The 20,812-nt window shown below is 43.1% G+C and overlaps 2 protein-coding genes across 2 annotated transcripts in view; one reads left to right on the plus strand and one right to left on the minus strand.

Annotated features, from left to right (window-relative positions):
* The window catches only part of LOC130275337 (protein PBMUCL2-like), a 58,752-nt gene that overhangs the window by 33,832 nt on the left and 4,108 nt on the right, over positions 1-20,812 (plus strand). The window lies entirely within an intron of this gene.
* LRRC8B (leucine rich repeat containing 8 VRAC subunit B) overlaps positions 7,863-20,812 on the minus strand; it is a 44,307-nt gene continuing 31,357 nt past the window's right edge. The window contains exons 3-4 of the mRNA XM_056523201.1: positions 16,564-18,683; positions 7,863-9,879 (exon numbers count right to left, since the gene is read on the minus strand). Of these exons, the coding sequence (XP_056379176.1) occupies positions 9,613-9,879; positions 16,564-18,669 (2,373 nt within the window). The 5' untranslated portion in view covers positions 18,670-18,683 and the 3' untranslated portion in view covers positions 7,863-9,612. The remainder of the gene's footprint in view (positions 9,880-16,563; positions 18,684-20,812) is intronic.

Consider the following 20,812-nt stretch of genomic DNA (forward strand, 5'->3'; position numbering starts at 1 on the left):
CCTGTTTATGTTTTTTTATGTCTTGGAAATCAATCCATTGGTTTTACCACGCTGACATATGAGTTTTCCCTGACACCTCAGCCTTCCCGATAGCGCCCAATTGCAGACGAAATACAGTAACCTTATCCTCACTCCTCTAAGGATGCATGCACACCACGTTTTTGCAATACAGTTCCCGTATCAGGTTTTTGATGAAAAACCGATTCCTCCAAACCGGACTAAACTGTATCAAAACGTGTGTACAAATTTCAACCCGTAAAAACCGTATATGGTTTGAAAAATGACATCTGGTTGCATCCGTTTTTTTAAGAAAAAAAACGTATACGTTTTTAACTTTTCACTCCATTTTGAATAAAGTTTCACTTGTTTGAAATTCCAAGAAAAAAAAACTGTAAAATCAAAAACCGTATGGTGAAAACCATATGGAACTGTATGCACATACGGTTCTGTACGGTTTCCATTGACTTCCATGTTAAAAAAAAAAAAAAAAAATGTATATGGTTTTTCACCCGGACCAAAAAAAAGTGGTAGACTACGGTAACAAAACCTTATAGGATGCAAAACGGACTAAACCGGATGACGAGTTTGACATACAGTTTACAATGTGAAGTCAATGCATATGGTTTTCTATACGGTTTTTAACTTGAAACCGTCTACGGGAACTGTAAAGCAAAAACGTGGTGTGCATGCACCCTAACTCTATGAATCGCACCGCCATCATCTGATGATCAGGAACGGCTGCAAGGCTGCCACGGGATATGTACTGTGCCTGCAGCGCAACACTGATAGGTGAGTGTATTGTCTCACTATTGTTTCCATCATTGTTTAAAGCGATTGATCTGAAACAGAACACCTATTATATTGGTTTTATGGCACTTGGATAGCGCCTGTGTCTGTTCTCTCTGCATATTAAAGATCAGATCGATAAAAGAGGAAAGATCATCACTTCGTTCGCTCCAAAGAAGAAAAAACAAAAACTTCAGTTTATTTGAAATAAAAACCACATTTCAATCGTACAAAGGAATAATAATAGAACATCCACTTACATTCAGAAATAATCTCCTTCATGTCGAGTATTCTGCGAAATGTTCACGCACATACGGAATACTGTCTCCTGGTACGATTTGGCACAACTTCCGCCTCTAAATATTCACGCGAGGTTGGTCGGCTTTCATTGGGAGTACAAATTACATGGAGTGGTTTTCATGTGCACAACAGTGGATGTGCGTGAACTCCGAGAAAGTCAATTCAGATTTGCTATAAAATAAAAAAAATTTACCAAGAAAAAAAAAAAAAAAAACAACTAGTCATGGAATGTACAGTCACCAAACATCTGGAACAGAGTTTAAAGGGGTACTCCGATGGGAAAAAGAAATGTTTTCAAATCAACTGTTGCCAGAAAGTTATACAGATTTGTCAAATTACTTCTATTTAAAAATCTTAACCCTTCCAGTACTTATTAGCAGATGTATACTACAGAGGAAATGCTTTTCTATTTGGATTTCTCTTCTGTCACAACCACAGTGCTCTCTGCTGACCTTTGCTGAAAATTTTAGGAACTGTCCAGAGCAGCATATGTTTGCTATGGGGATTTTCTCCTGCTCTGGACAGTTCCTAAAATTGACAGCAGAGAGCACTGTGGTGGTGACAGAAGAGAAAACCAAAAAGAAAAGCATTTCCTCTGTAGTATACAGCAGCTGATATGTAATGGAAGGGCTAAGATTTTTAAATAGGGAAAATTCTCCGATGGGAAAAAGAAAGGTTTTTAAATCAACTTGACAGAAAGTTATACAGATTTGTAAAATTACTTCTATTTTAAAAATCTTAACCCTTCCAGTACTTAGCTGCTGTATGCTCCAGAGGAAGTTGTGCAGTTCTTTCCAACCTGACCACAGTGCTCTCTGCTGACACCTCTGTCCATGTCAGGAACTGTCCAGAGTAGAAGCAAATCCTCCCCTGCTCTGGACAGTTCCTGAGATAGACAGAGGTGGCAGCAGAGAGCACTGTGGTCAGACTGGAAAGAACTATGCAACTTCCTGTGCTGCATACAGCAGCTGATAAGTTCTGGAAGGATTAAGATTTTTTTTTAAACAGAAGTAATTTACAAATCTGTTTAACTTTCTGGCACCAGTTGATTTAAAACGTTTTTTTTTTTTTTTAACCAGAGTACCCCTTTAACAAATCTACAGTAAGATTTGAGAACATAAATCTAACAAATTGGCCATTCATTCATTCAAGACTTGTGAAGTTGAACAGCCTTTATAAGAATGAAACGTATCAGTTTCGGCAAATCTTACCGTTGATCTTCTCACATCTAATCTTGAAATTCTCATACACAATTTGGCCAGAGGCGACCATAGGTGTTACAAGCAGCTTATTTGGAGGCTATGCAGGTGCTGAATACAGACAGTTATACTACTTAAAAGGTATTTTTTTTTTTTTTAAATCATCTGGTGCCAGAAAGTTAAACAGATTTGAAAATTACTTCTATTAAAAAATCTTAATCCTTCCTGTACTTATTAGCTGCTGAATACTACAGTGGAAATTATTTTTTCTTTTTGAAACACAGAGCTCTCTGCTGACATCACGAGCACAGTGCTCTCTGCTGACATCTCTGTCCATTTTAGGAACTATTCAGAGAAAAAGGAAATCCCCATAGCAAACATATGCTGCTCTGGACAGTTCCTAAAATGGACAGAGATGTCAGCAGAGAGCACTGTGTTCCAAAAAGAAAAGAAATTAATTTCCTCTGTAGTATCAACTGGCTCCAGAAAGTTAAACAGATTTGTAAATTACTTCTATTAAAAAATCTTAATCCTTCAAATAATTATCAGCTGCTGAAGTTGAGTTGTTCTTTTCTGTCTGACAACAGTGCTCTCTGCTGACATCTCTGTCTGTCTCGGGAACTGCATAGAGCAGAATAGGTTTGCTATGGGGATTTGCTTCTACTCTGGACAGTTCCCGAGACAGGTGTCATCAGAAAACAACTCAACTTCAGCAGCTCATTAGTACTGAAAGGATTAAGATTTTTTTAATAGAAGTAATTTGCAAATTTGTTTAACTTTCTGGAGCCAGTTGATATATAAAAAGATAAGTATAGAGTAAAAAGATAATTTTTTTTTCCTGGATAACTCCTTTAAAATGTATTCTCAATTCTCATATTTACAGCATAGGGAGTAAATGTCCGATTGCAGAGGGTCAGACCTCTGGGCCTCACCGCCATCTCCTAGCTTACAGACCCCTCCCCCGCGACCAGACACTTGTCTCCTATCCTGTGGTACCTCTCAAATTGCTCGGGGGGGGGGTTCGACTGCTGGAAAGTGGTGCCAGATAGTTAAACATATTTGTAAATTACTTCTATTACAAAATCTTAATCCATCCAGTACTTATCAGCTGCTATATGCTCCACAGGAAGTTATTTTATTTATTTTTATTTCCTTTCTGTCTGACTACAGTGCTCTCTGCTGACACCTCCGTTCATTTTAGGAACTGTCCAGAACAGGGATTTTCTCCTACTCTGGACAGTTCCTAAAATGGACAGAGGTGTCAGCAGAGAGCACTGTGGTCAGACAGAAAGGAAATTAAAAAAGGTGAGGAACTTCCTGTGGAGTAAATAGCTGCTAATAAGTACTGAAAGGATTTAGATTTTTTTAATAAAAGTAATTTACAAATATGTTTAACGTTCTGGCACCATTTGATTTAAACAAAAATGTTTTCCAGTGGAGTGCCCCTTTAACTTGAATGGCATCGAGCTGCAATAACACACAACTGAAGACAGGGGTGGTGTTTTTTTTTTTTTTTTTTGTAGACACTAGCTCTGTTTTTCTATTCCCCTTTGAAGTAGTGGAGTACCCCTTTAAGCCCGAGACCTACGAAGCTGTCCCAATTCTTCATTCCTCAGTCTAAATATAGGTAATACCTCCAGTATACACAGAGTAACATCTGTGCCGGGCTGGCCCTGAGTATATCATGAAGACTGTATCAATGCCAATGTATAGATTGCATACATATAGATTATGGTAAAAATCGCACGCGAGATGACGGCACAATGTTATCTCCAGCTACACACAATGACAAACACTACAATGGATTATGAGTAAGACTTGGCGGCTTTACAACACTGAACATACGAGTGGACGGAACGGATCGCCGTTTCTGCACCACTTCTATAGTAAATATTTTTGTGCAGTTTTATAGGTTTTGTAGTCGGTTCTTCCAATAACATCAGTATAGAAATGGTCATTTACCTTAGTATTAACAAGTGATGAACTTCACTGGGATTACGTACTATAATATTTATGGTGCCTACAATCATCTTCAATGGGGTTTGATCTGCGCGGGGGAAGGGGGCGACACCTGGGATCCCCATTAATCCAGAGAACGTCTTTTCCTGAGCAGTCTTTGGGAATTAAGCCGCAGCTCACTCGCATGACTATTCACAACGGGCCTAGTCACTCTAAGGGTATGTTCATACGGTATTAAAATCTGCGGAATGACTGCCCACTCCGCACATTTGAAAGCTTCGGCGGGCACTAGGACCACTCGGAAATGCACTCTGTTGACGGCAATGCATTTCCGAGCGAAATCAGAAGAAAGATTATACATTTCTATTCTTTCTATGGACACCAGAATCTGGATTTCTGTGGCAGGCATTCCACTGTGTGCACTCTGCAGCAGAATCCCATTAAAATAAACGGGACTCTGCTGCAGCGGAATGTCCGAGCAGAATATTCTGGCAGAATTCTGCACGGACATTCCGCCGTGTGAACATACAACCTCAGGCTATACTCACATAGTTCTACGGGAATATTCTGCTCGGAAATTTCGATGCAGCAGAGTCCCATTTATTTCAATGCACATGCACATGGTGGAATTTCCACGGCAGAAGTTTCTGCTGCAAAAATCCCGATTGCGGTGTCCGTAGAAAGAATAGACAGGTCTACTCTTTCTGCGGATTCCTCCCGGAAACGCACTGCCGTCTACGAGACTGTGCATCTCCGAGCAGTCCTAGCGCCTGCCGGATTATTCAAATGAGCGGAGCGTCCGCCCATGTTTTCCGGGCATACATTCCGCACATTTTCAGCCCTCTGAACATGGCCCTAACAGTGTTTCTCAAACTGGGTGCCCCCAGCTGTTGCTAAACTAAAACTCCGAGCATGCTGGGAGTTGCAGTTTTACAACAGCTGGAGGTTCATTTTTTGATAGACCCTCAATATCAAAGCACCTACAGGCCATGCACTAAGGAAAAGCCGCAAACACTTATGACGTGAACAAAAACTACACTGTTCCCGAAAAAGGAAAAAATTGGATAAAGGGAAAATTCATAAAAAATATATTAAATGGAACTAAAAAAGGTTAAAACGGGACTCTGATTTGGAAGCACATAATAGGAAATGGGCGTCATCTGCAACACCCTACACTGCAGAATAAGCCGCTGCCAGCAGAAATCTCCTGACCCTGGGGAGTTGAGCAGCGACGTCTTTTCTGCAGCTTTTACTGTCAACCCATGGTCCACTGGAAAACTAGGTCTCCAAATAGTTCCCGGTTCAATGGGCGACCACCTGGGATCTCGTAGGTTTCAGTATTCACGCAAGCTGCAGATGTTCTTAAAGGGGTATTCCAGGAAAAAACTTTTTTATATATCAACTGGCTCCAGAAAGTTAAACAGATTTGTAAATGACTTCTCTTAAAAAATCTTAATCCTTTCAGTACTTATGAGCTGCTGAAGTTAAGGTTGTTCTTTTCTGTCTAAGTGCTCTCTGATGACACGTGTCTCGGGAAACGCCCAGTTTAGAAGAGGTTTGCTAAGGGGATTTGCTTCTAAACTGGGCGGTTCCCGAGACAGGTGTCATCAGAGAGCACTTAGAAAAGAACAACCTTAACTTCAGAAGCTCATAAGTGCTGAAAGGATTAAGATTTTTTTAATAGAAGTAATTTACAAATCTGTTTAACTTTCTGGAGCCAGTTGATATATATAAAAAAAGTTTTTTTCCTGGATAACCCCTTTAACCTGTGCATGACCTAAAGCAGTGGTCTCCAAACTGTGGACCTCCACGTGTTGCAAAACTTCAACAAAAAAAAATTAAAAAATTAAATCAAATTTACTGATGGTAGTACAACGTGTTTCGGCGCTCACTTGCGCCTTCCTCAGGGTCACAGATTACAACTCAACTTATATCGTGCACTCAAGGTTCACCCACTCACAGAGATGCACTGCTGCTCTAGAACAGAACACCGGACAGTGTTGTAATCTATAGACCTGAGGTTGCAAGGTGCAAAAATGGTGCATGCAGGCACAAGTGAGCGCTGAAACATGTTGGAATATTATGTGTGGTGGCTCTTTCCACGTATACCTCTGCAGCAGGTTCTAAAGATCAGACCAAGTTTTTTTTCCTCATTGTTTTGTCAAGCTCTACACTTCCACTTAAAAATACATACGAAATTTACTCTACATAGCATTGTGGCTATGCCTTTCACAGTAGGCACCATATTATGTGCTTTGGGGGGGCGGTTACTTACGCCTACTTCAGGTTCACAGATTAAAACACTGGCGTTCTGTGTGCTAGAGCGGCTGTGATTCATTTACTCACAGTGAGGCACTGCTGCTCTGGCACAGAACGTCGGACAGTGTTTTCATCTGTTGCCCTGAGGAAGGTGAAAGTGAGCGCTGAAACATGTTGTACTCCCACCGATACATTTTTCATTATCTTGCACACAATGTGCAATGGTCTATTCCATATATACCTCTGCAGCAGTGCCTAAAGATAAGACCCAAGTTCTGATTTCTCATCATTATCTAGTATCTAAGGCAGAGGGAACTTGCTCTACATAGATTGCACAACCGAGCCAGAAGAAGTGCACGCTTAGTGTCCAAAATGGTCACACAATGTAATTCTATGGCACCATTAGTTACACAGACAGAGAGGAGGGAGATAAGTACGTGCCCTCGCGCCTCTCTCCCGCACTAATTCTAGTGGTCAGACCCTAACCGCTAATTCTTTTGACATTTCTCTATGACTGTGTTTTCCACTCAGTGTGCCTCCAGCAGTGTGCCTCCAGGAGTTGTAATTTGGCAACAGCTGGAGGCACACTGAGTGGAAAACACCCATCAAATGACATTGTGAGGATTTCACAGTTATAAAAAAAAAAAAAAAATGAACACAATAGCTATCCAGACAACCAACAATGCTTGGGACAGCAACACTGTTCTTGGTAGTGCAACCAAACCCCCTATTAAAGGGGTACTCCGGTGGAAAACTTTTAAAAACATTTTTTTAATCAACTGGTGCCAGAAAGATAAACAGATTTGTAAATAACTTCTATTAAAAAATCTTAATCTTTCCATTACTTATCAGCTGCTGAATACTACAGAGGAAATTATTTTCTTTCTGGAACACAGAGCTCTCTGCTGACATCACGAGCACAGTGCTCTCTGCTGACATCTCTGTCCATTTTAGGAACTGTCCAGAGTAAAAGGAAATCCCCATAGCAAACATATGCTGCTCTGGACAGTTCCTAAAATGGACAGAGATGTCAGTAGAGAGCACTGTGCTCGTGATGTCAGCAGAGAGCTCTGTGTTCCAGAAAGAAAAGAATTTCCTCTGTAGTATTCAACAGCTGATAAGTAATGGAAAGATTAAGATTTTTTTAATAGAAGTTATTTACAAATCTATTTAACTTTCTGGCACCAGCTGATTTAAAAAAAAGAAAAAAACGTTTTCCACCGGAGTACCCCTTTAACCCCGTACCATACACCGTTACCGTCGTAAATTCCAATCCACTGGGTTAGTCGTCCATGGAATCCATAGCTTTTCCTAATTTCAAAGATTTGTCGGAGATTCTCAAATACCGAAAATAAAATCTTTGCACATCGTCTCCTTCTCTTCACACATTTCTAGTAAGTCACAGCTACAATCACAGCTACGTGTTACTATCACAGTAGTTTTGCGCACTTCAGGTTTGTCATGTCGGCGTTCCTCTAGCCGGTGCCTGGTTCTCTCCGAGGTGCAAGTACTTGCTATGTCAGTGGCCACTATTTGGTCCCTAGTGCAGTTTTTTTTTTTCTTTTTTATATATTTTACATTTTTTTGTGCAATATACAGAAAATAATAACGTAGGGACATTCACAGGTACAGGATCTGCTGCCACTAAAAGATCTGCGGCAGATCCTGTACCTGTGAACGTTCCCTAAAAAAAAAAAAGAGAAATTATTATGGCAGCGCCTAGAACCCAGCTATAGTTTTAGGAACATTTAGGGCTCATTCACACTACGTAATCTCTGCCATGTGATTCCGTGGGCAGCACTTGCTGGTAGAACAAGCCGGCGCTAGGACCGCTCGGCAATGGATTTCCAAACAAATTTGTCTTAAAAAGGGAACCTGTCATCAGATTTGACCATACATAACAATGGTGACGATATGCAGTTTGAAAGGTGCCCCCGCCAGCCTGTAAGCAGTCCCCTGGGTGGGAGCAATCCTCTGCTTGTCCCGCCTGCTCGGGCTGTAACCACGCCCCCTTAGCATCGACAGCCATTGCCATCGCTTTATTTTCTAAGCAGACAGAGCAGAGCGATGGCACGGTCCTAGTCCAGGTTGTCAATCACGCTAAGGGGGCGTGATTACAGTAGCAGCAGACGGGACCAGAACCGGATAGCTCCCGCCCAGGTGACTACTTACGGGCCAGCAGGGACACCTTTCAAACTTTATATCTTCATATACCGACATGAACGTCTTCCAGGGATGGTGAGAAAGAAGTTTTTACCATTTATAACGTGTTGCCATGTATTATGTATGGTAAAATCTGATGACAGGTTCCCATTAAAGAATGAACATACTCAATCTGGGATTTAGAATTACCGCGTCGGAACGTCTGCTGCGGCTGGAATCACACATGTAATTTTTTTTTGTTTTTTTTACACATTTTAAGAGCCAAGGACAGAAGTGGATCCAGCAGGAAGGAAAAGTATACGTCCTTCTATGGGAGTTTTTCCCACCCAGGGTGCCTCCAGCTTTTGCAAAACTACAACTCCCAGCATGCCTGGACAGTCACACAATGGAAGTCTATGGGACCATCATCTTGGTTACAGGGACACAGAGTGGGGAGAGAAACGCGTGGCCGTGCGCTTATCTCCCCCTGCTTGTTCTAGCGCTCAGAATCTAACCAATAAATTTTGACATGTCTTCCCATCCAGTGTGTCTCCAGCTGTTGCAAAACTACAACTCCCAGCATGCCCGGACAGCCAAAGGCTGTCCGGGCATGCTTGGAGTTTTAAAACAGCTGGAGGCACAATGTTTAGAAAACACTGTTCTATATATGCAAAAAATTGCATGAATGGTTCCAGCATTACATAGAAAACAGTAGTAAATTGCACGAATTACAATAAATGCTAAAAATAATCTTCAGGCTGCATATGCAATATGGGTAGTATTCACACCACAACGTCTGCTGCAGCCATATAAGAATTGGCGTAAAAAGGAAAAAAATTAAAATAAAAGTCGACCAGGTCAGCCCCAGATATTAGACCCTAAATGAGGCCTTTATATCCTTATCACTAAATTTGCAACAAAAAAAGATTAAATAAAAAAAAATTCTACAGTTTGCCATGGCGGTTTCCTATCTGTGCGAAGACTTGTGATTATCTTTTGCGTAGGACGGCAGTGTGTGCAGCACGTTGCTCTCCACCACAATACAGTTAGTTTTCAGGGACTGACAGGACTCCAGCTCGGGAGGAAGAGACTCGATCTGGTTTCCATACAATTCTATCTTGATGAGGTTCATCAGGTCGCCCACCAGCGGGGAAAGGGCCGTCAGGCTGTTTCTTCCCAGGAGTAAACACTGAAGTTTGCTGCATTTAAACAGCCCGTCTGGTAACGTCTCAATCTGCAAAGAAAAAAAAATAATAATCAGGATAATCGTGAAAAGGTAAAACTGGAGGCAGATAACACAGGACTCGCCATTTACAATAGGCGATGGTAACAGCTGATCTCCCCTTTTCTACACAGGTCACAGAGCATGCCCACTACACTGTTCAGAATTTCCCCTATCCTGAAGTTCCAAATGAACACAGGTCACAGAGTAGATAACACAATAGAGGACTGTGCACTGTATATAGTAGATAGCACAATAGAGGACGGTGCACTGTGTATAGTAGATAACACAATAGAGGACAGGGCACTGTTACAAATGGATCTGGATAGGTTGGAAGTTTGGGCTGGGAAGTGGCAGATTAGGTTCAGCACTGACATATGTAAGGTAATGTACATGGGGAGGAAAAATCCGGGCTGGGATTATGCATTAAATTGGAGCACACTTGGGATGACTGACATGGAAAAGAACTTAGGAGTCTTAGCTAACAGTAAATTTAGCTGTAGTGACCAGTGTCTGGCATCTGCAGTTAAGGTAAATAAAATCATGGGGGGAATAAATAGGGGCATAGATGCCCACGACAAGGAAATAATTCTACAGCTGTACAAATCACTAGTCAGACCACACATAGAATACTGTGTACAGTACTGGTCAGACCACACATGGAATACTGTGTACAGTACTAGGCACCAGTGTACAAGAAAGATAGTGGAGCTGGAGAGGGTTCAGAGGTGGGCAACCAGGGTAATACGGGGAATGGGAGGACAACAGATGTCCGGGCAGTATATCTGCACACATTCACTTATTTAATTTCTCTTTGTCTCACTATGTCACTTTTTGCGTGTTCACAGGATTTGTCAGGATGCGGTAGCCCTTCTGGGTGTCCCTCCTGGCGGTCTAGGGGAGGTGTGTGTGTGGCCATTAGGTTCTGCACCTCCCTGCAAACACCCCGGGTACTCCTGCTTTGGCAGGGTACCTACCGTTATCGGCTCTGCGGGCAGATACCTTGGCTAACACCAAGGGGGATGCCGGGAGCATTTGTGGTCCCCTAGTAGCTTCGGCGAAAAGGGACATCGAACCTGGAACCTCGCAGGTACCTTTTGGTCCGGAGGCGAAGGGTAAGGTTTGTTGGGGGGGCCTCTCTCCTATCGGAGAAGGGCTTGCGATAGACCGCATCCTTTGTGCACTTTTTTTAGTGTAACACGTTTGCACTTTTTCTTGCACTTTGGGTGAATCGAGAGCACGTTCCTCGGCTTTAGATAAAAAAAAAATATGGGAGATCAGGCACTTAAGTTGTCTATGGCTGCAGTTCTCCTTTAAGATAATGGCTATATTCATTGCCTTAAAGAGTACATTAAACTGCTCTGTCTGCTCCAATACGACATTAACTCACCTTATAAAATAGAAGGTGAACCTATAAGTCCATAGAGTAAGCACTTATAATCAACAGCTGAAAAAATACAGCTGCTCAGAGAGGATGTGAACGCTATAGAGGAAGCGCATCCGCTATAGTGACATGACAAAAGATCAACTTCTGTCTCCACATGATAAACTTTATGTCATCCGAATGCAAAAAAGGAATATGGCAGATCTTGTGATTAGTAAAAAATGCGTTAAGGCAATATAAAAGTTGCTAATCTACAAATATATAAATATATTTCAGTACAGCGCCGACATCAGCTGACACTGACAGATTTAGCAGAAGCTGCCTAACACTGGTTGCTACAGTTATTGGCCCATTCATATATTTATTATTTATTTTTTACACTGATCCTGTGTTAAGCGGGTGCTGCCAAAAATCAATCTGCGCTATGACCGCGCAGGCATGTGATGTCCCCATTGAGGACAATGCAATCCATGTGAAATTCCGCTGAAAGAATTAACATGTTCCGCCGCACAGACTCTGCAGTGTGTACGGTGCAGCAGAATCCCATTGAAAACTACAGGAGGCTGCTGCACTCGAATTTCCCAAGCAGACTTTACAAGCGGAATGCCATTCCCTAGTGTGAATGGGCCTTAAGTCTATGATCAACTAAAAAATTTAAATGGCAGTTTTACCCAGTGTTTTTCATTCTAGTATCAAGGACACGATTCTCTTTGTGGAGACTGCAAACTGGCATAGGAAGTCTTACAGGCAATGCTCCCTGGGAACAGGTATGCAAATTAGCTCTCTTCCAGAAGGAAGAAAACTCTCTAGTGCCTCCTATTGGAGATAACTACTGTTAAAGGGGTACTCCGGTGCTTAAACATCTTATCCCCTATCCAAAGGATAGGGGATAAGATGCCTGATCGCGGGAGTCCCGCAGCTGGGGACCCCCGGGATCATGCAGACGGCACCTCATTTGTAATCAGTGCCCGGAGCGTGTTCGCTCTGGGTCTGATTATGGTCGACCGCAGGGCGGGCGGCGTGTGACGTCACGCTCCGCCCCTCAATGTAAGCCTATGGGAGGGGGCGTGATAGCTATCACGCCCCCTCCCGTAGGCTTGCATTGAGAGGGGGAGCGTGATGTCACACTGGGGCAGAGGCGTGACGTCACACGCCGCCCGCCCTGCGGTCGCCGGTAATCAGTCACGGAGCGAACACGCTCCGGGCACTGATTACAAACGGGGTGCCGCGTGCATGATCCGGGGGTCCCCAGCTGCGGGACTCCCGCGATCAGGCATCTTATCCCCTATCCTTTGGATAGGGGATAAAGATGTTTAAGCACCGGAGTACCCCTTTAAGCCAACTCCCTCAGGCGGTTATCTGTCATTTTGCAAAAACTCATATCCTGCTGAACACCAGTCCCCTGCAGATACCGTTTCCCTAAGTGCAGTACTTTAGCTTTCTTCCTGCTTCCAAGACAAGCGCTTGGATCAGGACCTTCTCCCTCAACTAATCAATGGTGAGACAGAACACCAATGTGGCCAGCGATTGCAAGGGATCCAGGCTTTTTTTCCCTCTATCTTTTCCCAGCAAAATATGAATTTATGCAAAATGCTGGATTTTTTTTAATTCTAAATTTGTATTCTTTATTAACAAATATAATTATTACAATGATGTCACAAAAAATTCAGAAAACATTACTCCCTAGTCCCTGCCCACCCATCCCAGTCAGAAGTGGAGCGAAAGGGAAGAAAAAAAAAACAAAAAAAAAAAACATTCTTGTAAATTACTCAATTTAGCTTAAAAGGGGTTTTCCAGGAAAAAAATTATTATTATTATTTTTTTTTTTTTTTATATCAACTGGCTCCAGAAAGTTAAACAGATTTGTAAATTACTTCTATTAAAAAATCTTAGTCCTTCCAATAATTATCAGCTGTTGAAGTTGAGTTGTTGTTTTCTGTCTGGCAACAGTGCTCTCTGCTGACATCTCTGCTTGTCTCGGGAACTGCACAGACTAGAAGAGGTTTGCTATGGGGATTTGCTTCTACTCTGGACAGTTCCCGAGACAGGTGTCATCAGAGAGCACTTAGACAGAAAAGAACAACTCAATTTCAGCTGCTCATAAGTACTGAAAGGATTAATATTTTTTTAATAGAAGTACCGTATTTTTCGTCCTATAGGACGCACCGGCGTATAAGACGCACCCAATTTTTAGGGGTAAAATCTAAAAAAATAAAGATTTTGAACCCAATAGTGGTCTTCAACCTGTGGACCTCCAGATGTTGCAAAAACTACAACTTCCAGCATGCCCGGACAGCCAACGGCTGGGAGTTGTAGTTTTGCAACATCTGGAGGTCTGCAGATTGAAGACCACGGCATAGAAGGTAATACTCACGTGTCCCCGCCGCTCCGGACCCGTCACCGCTGCCCTGGATGTCGCTCCATCACTGTCGCCGTGTCCCCGTCGCTCCGGAACGTCTCTGCTGCCGGCCGGGTATCCTCACTCTCCGTCGCCGCCATCACGTCGTTACGCACGCCGACGCACGTACGCGACGACGTGATGACGAGGAAGGAGAGCGCCGGCCTTACAGGGGATCCCTGAACGGAGAAGACACCGAGGAGGCAGGTAAGGTCCCCCCCGGTGTCCTCTAAGCACTAACCCGGCTATTCTGTCGGGCTGTTCGGGACCGCCGCGGTGAAATCGCGGTGGTCCCGAACAGCCCGACTGAACAGCCGGGTTAGTGTCACTTTCCCTTCAGACGCGGCGGTCAGCTTTGATCGCCGCGTCTGAAGGGTTAATACAGGACATCACCGTGATTGGTGATGTCCTGTATTAGCCGCGGGTCCCGGCCGTTGATGGTTGCAGGGACCGCCGCGATAGGGGTGTATTCGCCGTATAAGACGCACCGACTTTTTCCCCCCAGTTTTGGGGGAGAAAAAGTGAGTCTTATATGGCGAAAAATACGGTAATTTACAAATCTGTTTCACTTTCTGGAGTCAGTTGATAACCCCTTTAATTATCCTTCCAGTTTCCCCATATTCCCATAACATGTTTTTTCCTTCTTACTGGACCCAAAAGCAGCAAGAGTTTCATATTGTTTGATTTTCCTGACTACATTTTTCCATTCAGGCAGACTGGGAACCTTATCTGAAATCCAGACTCTAAGTATCAGAACTTTGGCACAGAAGATCATTTTAATGATAAGTTTATCTACTACAGATGATAAGTGCTGATTTGCAGAAATCTCCAATTCACGGCCCAAAAGGTTATTAATATATTGAAAAATACTGCTCCAGAATACCGGGATGCTGGGACAAGACCAAATTATATGCAGAAAATCAGCCCCCATCCTGACTACAGCAAGGACAAATAGCCTGTAAAGAAGGTCGAAATTTAGTTTTTTTGAGGACAAATATAAATGCAATTAAAAATTATTTTTTAATTGCATAAGTTTAAAGCTGGAGCTCACCGAAATAGAGTTAAAGGGGTACTCCCGTGGACATTATTATTATTTTTTTCTTTAAATCAACTGGTGCCAGAAAGTTAAACAGATTTGTAAATCACTTCTATTAAAAAATCTTAATCCTTCCAGTACTTTTTAGGGGCTGTATACTAAAGAGAAATCAAATCCAAAAAAGAAATGCATTTCCTCTGATGTCATGACCACAGTGCTCTCTGCTGACCTCTGCTGTCCATTTTAGGAACTGTCCAGAGCATCATATGTTTGTTATGGGGATTTTCTCCTACTCTGGACAGTTCCTAAAATGGACAGCAGAGGTCAGCAGAGAGCACTGTGGTCATGACATCAGAGGAAATGCATTTCTTTTTTGGATTTCTCTTTATTATACAGCCCCTAAAAAGTACTGGAAGGATTAAGATTTTTTAATAGAAGTGATTTACAAATCTGTTTAACTTTCTGGAACCAGTTGATTTAAAAAAAAAAAAAAAAAAAAAAAAAAAAAAAAGCTTTCCATGGGAGTACCCCTTTAATATTCCCAATACAATTCCTCCATTGCTCATTAGTGATATTCCCAACCTCATACTCCCATTTGCTTTTCCATCCGAAAGGTCTAATAATATCCTGAATAAGCAAGTTATAAATATACACCATAGCCTACTTGTGACGCCCTTCTTGTAACAAAAACGTGATGATTAAAGGGGTACTCCGCTGCTCAGTGTTTGGAACAAACTGTTCCGAACGCTGAAGCCGGCATCGGGTGCTTGTGACGTCATAGACCTGCTCTCTCATGACGTAAGGCCCCGCCCCCTCGATGTAAGTCTGTGGGAGGGGGCGTGAAAGCTTTCACGCCCCCTCCCATAGACTTGCATCGAGGTGGCGGGGCGTCATGAGAGGGCGGGTCTATGATGTCACGTCACAAACTCCCGGCTCCAGCATTACGAACAGTTTGTCAAGTGTCATTTTGGGGGGTTGGGGACCTTTAGGGTATGTTCACACTGTGAAATCTCCATCTGGCGGCCGCAACCGAAATACTTTGGCGAAAGAACCGTGCGACACTGCGCTGACACCATTGATGGCTATGCAGTGCTCTCGGACTTCTGTGCATAGAATGAACATTTTCTTTCTTTGCACGGAACAGTGTGAACGGGTCTCGCAGAAGACCCATTCACACTGATGTTAAAGGGGTACTCCAGTGGAAAACTTTTTTTAATCAACTGGTGCCAGAAAGTTAAACATATTTGTAAATTACTTCATTTAAAAATGCTTAATCCTTCCAGTACTTATTAGTGAATGTATACTACAGGAGGAAATTATTTTCTTTTTGGATTTCTTTTCTGTCACGACCACAGTGCTCTCTGCTGACCTCTGCTGTCCATATCAGGAACTGTCCAGAGCAGGAGCAAATCCCCATAGCAGACATATCCTGCTCTGGACAGTTCCTAAAATGGACAGAGATGTCAGCAGAGAGCACTGTGGTCGTCACAGAAAAGAAATCCAACAAAGAAAATAATTATCTCTGTAGTATACAGCCGCTAATAAGTTTGGAAGGATTAAGAATTTTTAATAAAAGAAATTTACAAATCTGTTTAACTTTCTGGCACCAGTTGATTTAAAAAAATAAAGTTTTCCAACGGAGTACTCCTTTAATGTTCACTGCGCGTAATTCCACTTGCGGAATTGCGCAGTGTGAATATACCCTTAAAGAGTCTTTATAGACTCTCTTCCAAAAGGAGGAAATGCTAATCTATATGCAGCTGTTTTTGGGGATCATAACATAGCAGGGTAATAGTTGGTGAGGGGAAAAGCTTTCACAATACACACACCAGTGTAGTATGTCATAATGACAGTATTCCAGGTATGTATAATACTTACACTATTGTTTGTCACAGCAAAATTCTGAAGATTTTTTAAAAGCTGGATCTCATCTGGGATGAAAGTCAGATTGTTGTGACTGAGGTCCAGAACCCGCAGCTTGTTGCAGAGAAACAGTTGCAGCGGCATCATCTCTATATTGTTATTATTGAGATAGAGCTGCTCTAGGTTGGCTAAAGCTCCGATCTGTAGTGGTATGTAGGCTATGGAGTTGTGCCACAGTTTCAAACAGGTCAGTTTGGGCAGATGCTGGAAACTAATAATTTCTTCAACAGTTTTAAAGTTATTTCCTCGGAAGTCAATCTCCCGCAGTTCTGTCAGACTGAAGATGGAATGTGGGATTCGCTCTAGGTCGCAGTTTATCAGTTCTAGGCTGGAGAGGTTGATCATCTTCTTAAGACTTATTAAGATTAAAAGTCTATTTCCTTCATTGTTAATGCTAAGTTTCTGAAGGCAAGGTAACATGTCTGTAACCACCGGAGGAACTCGCGGAATGCTGGTCTTCAAGTAGAGGGTTGTCAGGTTCTTCAAGTCCTGAAGGCCCTCGATGTGTGCGAAGCTGTAGTTGTCAATACATCCTGCTAAATACAATTCCTTCAAGTTCTTTAAGAGGAAAATCCAAGACGGAATCTTTTCCACTGAAGTAAACTTAAGATGTAGAGTTTCGAGGTTGTCAGCCAGATAGCTCAGCGCTTGTAGATCCACGGTGAGTGTCGAATGGTAAATGTGGAGTTCCTTAAGGTCGACCAACTGAGTGATCATCGGAGTGATCTTGGCATCGGGTATGAGTTCCAGTTTCATGACTTCGATCTCGGCGAGTTCAAAGACGTTGTCCGGCACCCCGCTCAGCATAAACAGGTGAAGCTCTATTTTGTCCTTGGAGTTTCGGACCAGTTTATTGCGCAGCATTTCTACGGTCCACTCGTTGTTGAGATTGATCTGTTTCAACCTGTTCTCGCTGACTTCGGACAAAAATATGGAGAACCGTTTGGCGTACAGCGGATCGTACTGGTCTGCTAAGTGAAGGATAAAAGCGAAGTCGTTCTGGACATCTGGGATGTCACTGTAGTGACTCTTTTCTCTGACGGCTTCGAAGGAATACTGCTTCAGAGAACTTCTCAACATCCACCAGAGGCTATAAAAACAAGCAAATCCGTACAAAAAAACAAGGAGAACGTAAAATGTGGCCAAAACCTTGAAAATTGCAGCAAGAGAATAAACACACTGGTATCTTTTGTAGCCCGTGAACGCTTCAATATCCACTTTACAGTCAATGTCGAATGTTATATGCATCAAAAAATAAGAGACGTAAGTAATGATCACCAGCAGGGCGATGACTTTGACCACAATCTGCTTCAGATACAGCCTATAGATGATGTCCTTCTGCTCCACGTGAAGACGGAACTTGCGGACTTTTTCAAACAACGCCTTGGCCTGTTCTCCTTCTTTCCTGTCCAGGACGCTGGAAGCATCATCTTCCACTGCCGTGGCCTCCACCCCGTGTTGTACCGACTGCTTCCTCGCATCCGTGTCTTCACAAGTCAACCGTCGCGATGGTTTGTTGGTCCAGTTTCTCATTGACTGTTCCGCAACGGTCTCGGACAAAGCTCGTGTCGTCCATGGGGAATCAAAACATTTATACAGAATGGCCACAAAGTGCTCCAACCTGGAACATGTGCTTGGGTAATGAAGCCAGAAATTGCTGCACACGGCAAATATTATAGTGTGAAGAAACACCAGATAGGGGAAAAACTTTGTAAACCAGTGAAGCTGCTTCTCGTAGCAAACAGCATCAATATAGGCGTATTGTTGGCGGTGCAATTCATTCTTGATTCCTCTTGAGGGGCTCATTTTTCCAAAGGGACTGGCTGAAACATTAATCTTTATAGTGAATTGATCCAGGGGATGCGCGCAGTGATCGCCTACTTCTGCCTTACAGGGAAGGCAGAGCATTCTGCTCTGTGTGATCTGCAGAGCGCCAGCCAAAAAGGCGATCATCAACATCACCATGGTGATATAATACCAAAACACGTCCCACCATGGCTTCAAAATGTGATAGGAGGTTTGGGCGTCTGCCAAAAATCGCAGTTCTGTTACAGTGATCATGACGTCAGTAGTGGCTGCAGCAAAGAGAAAAAAATAATTATAGATTAATGAAATTGTGTGCAAAAATGCAGCAGATTAAAGGGGTACTCCGGAGGGGGAAAAAAAATTAAGGGTTTAACTGGTTCCAGAAAGTTACACCGATTTGTAAATTACTTCTACATAAAAATCTTAATCCTTCCAGTACTTATCAGCTGCTGTATGCTCCAGAGGAGGTTGTGCAGGTCTTTCCAGTCTGACCAGTGCTCTCTGCTGACACCTCTGTCCATGTCAGGAACTGTCCAGAGTAGGAGCAAATCCCCATAGCAAACCTATCCTGCTCTGGACAGTTCCTGACATGGACAGAGGTGTCAGCAGAGAGCACTGTGGTAAGACTGGAAATAACTACACAACTTCCTCTGGAGCATACTCATAAGCACTGGACGGGTTAAGAATTTTAAAAATAAAAAGTAATTTACAAATCTGTATACCGTATATACTCGAGTGTAAGCCGAGTTTTTCAGCACAATTTTCCGTGCCAAAAACGCCCCCCTCGCCTTATACTCGAGTGAACTCTACGCCTGCCAATCCCTTCTCAGTGGTCTTCAACCTGCGGACCTCCAGATGTTGCAAAACTACAACTCCCAGCATGCCAGCCATTCTCCGTCCGGGCATGCTGGGAGTTGTAGTTGTGAAACATCTGGAGCTCCGCAGGTTGCGGCCTTCGTCATCATCCAGAGCCCCCTTTAAGTTTTCTATTCACCTCCCCTTCGTGGGAAGGAAGGGTGAGCTGGTCCGGGCCATCTATGCTGCAGGGACCGACCGGTGGGGAGGGTTAGTCGTTCCGGATTGTCCATCTTCACCGGGAGGCCCTCTTCTCCGCTCCGGGCCGTCCACGGACTAGTGACGATGACGCACAGGGACGTCCGTGCGCAGCAGACGTACCTGCGCATGAACGTCCCTGTGCGTCGTTATCAAGGCCTTTCTTCCCACCGAGGGGAGGGGAGTAGAAAACTTTAAAGGGGGGGGGGGTCTGGATGATGACGAAGACCCGGCAGTGGTCTTGAACCTGCGGACCTCCAGATGTTTCAAAACTACAACTCTCAGCATGCCCGGACAGCCGATGGCTGTACAGGCATGCTGGGAGTTGTAGTTTTACACGATCTGGAGGTCCGTAGGTTGAAGACCACTGAAAGGGATTGACAGGTGGTGATTATGAAGTGGGGGGGGGGGGGGGGGAATGATGACAGGGGTCTGGGTGATGACAGGGTGATGATGATGGGGTAGAGATGAGCGAACTTACAGTAAATTCGATTCGTCACGAACTTCTCGGCTTGGCAGTTGATTACTTTTCCTGCATAAATTAGTTCAGCTTTCAGGTGCTCCGGTGGGCTGGAAAAGGTGGATACAGTCCTAGGAGACTCTTTTCTAGGACTGTATCCACCTTTTCCAGCCCACCGGAGCACCTGAAAGCTGAACTAATTTACGCAGGATAAGTCATTAACTGCCGAGCCGAGAAGTTTGTGACGAATCGAATTTACGGTAAGTTCGCTCATCTCTAATGATGGGGGTGATAATGACAGGGTGATGATGACAGGGGTGTTAATGAAGGGGGTCTGGATGATGACAGGGGGGGGGGGGATGATGACATGTATTTCCCACCCTAGGCTTATAGTCGAGTCAATAACTTTTCCTGGGTTTTTGGGGTGAAATTAGGGGCTTCGGCTTATATTCAGGTCGGCTTATACTGGAGTATATACGGTAACTTTCTGCCACCAGTTGATTTGAAAACATTTGTTTTCCTCCAGAGTAAAAAAAATAAAATAAAAAAAAAGGCATTTCTATTAGAACATTCTTCAAACCCTTTTATTTTATACACATTGTTATGTTGAAGACTAAAATTAAAAATTAAAATAAAAAGTTTTTCCCATCAATACCCTATAATGAGAATATGAAAACAGAATTTTAGAAATTTTTGCAAATGAATTAAAGAGGATAAACTAAAATTTAACATGGACATAAGTATTCAAACCCTTTGCTATAACACGTGACATTTAGCTCTGGCTCCTCCCATTTCTCCTGATCATCTCTGAGATGTTTCTCCACCTTGATTGGAGTCACAAGTAGTAAATTCAACTGATTGGACAAGACACAGCCCTGTCTATAT

This window comes from Hyla sarda, chromosome 6, assembly GCF_029499605.1.
Source record: "Hyla sarda isolate aHylSar1 chromosome 6, aHylSar1.hap1, whole genome shotgun sequence".
NCBI classification, from domain to species: Eukaryota; Metazoa; Chordata; class Amphibia; order Anura; family Hylidae; genus Hyla; species Hyla sarda.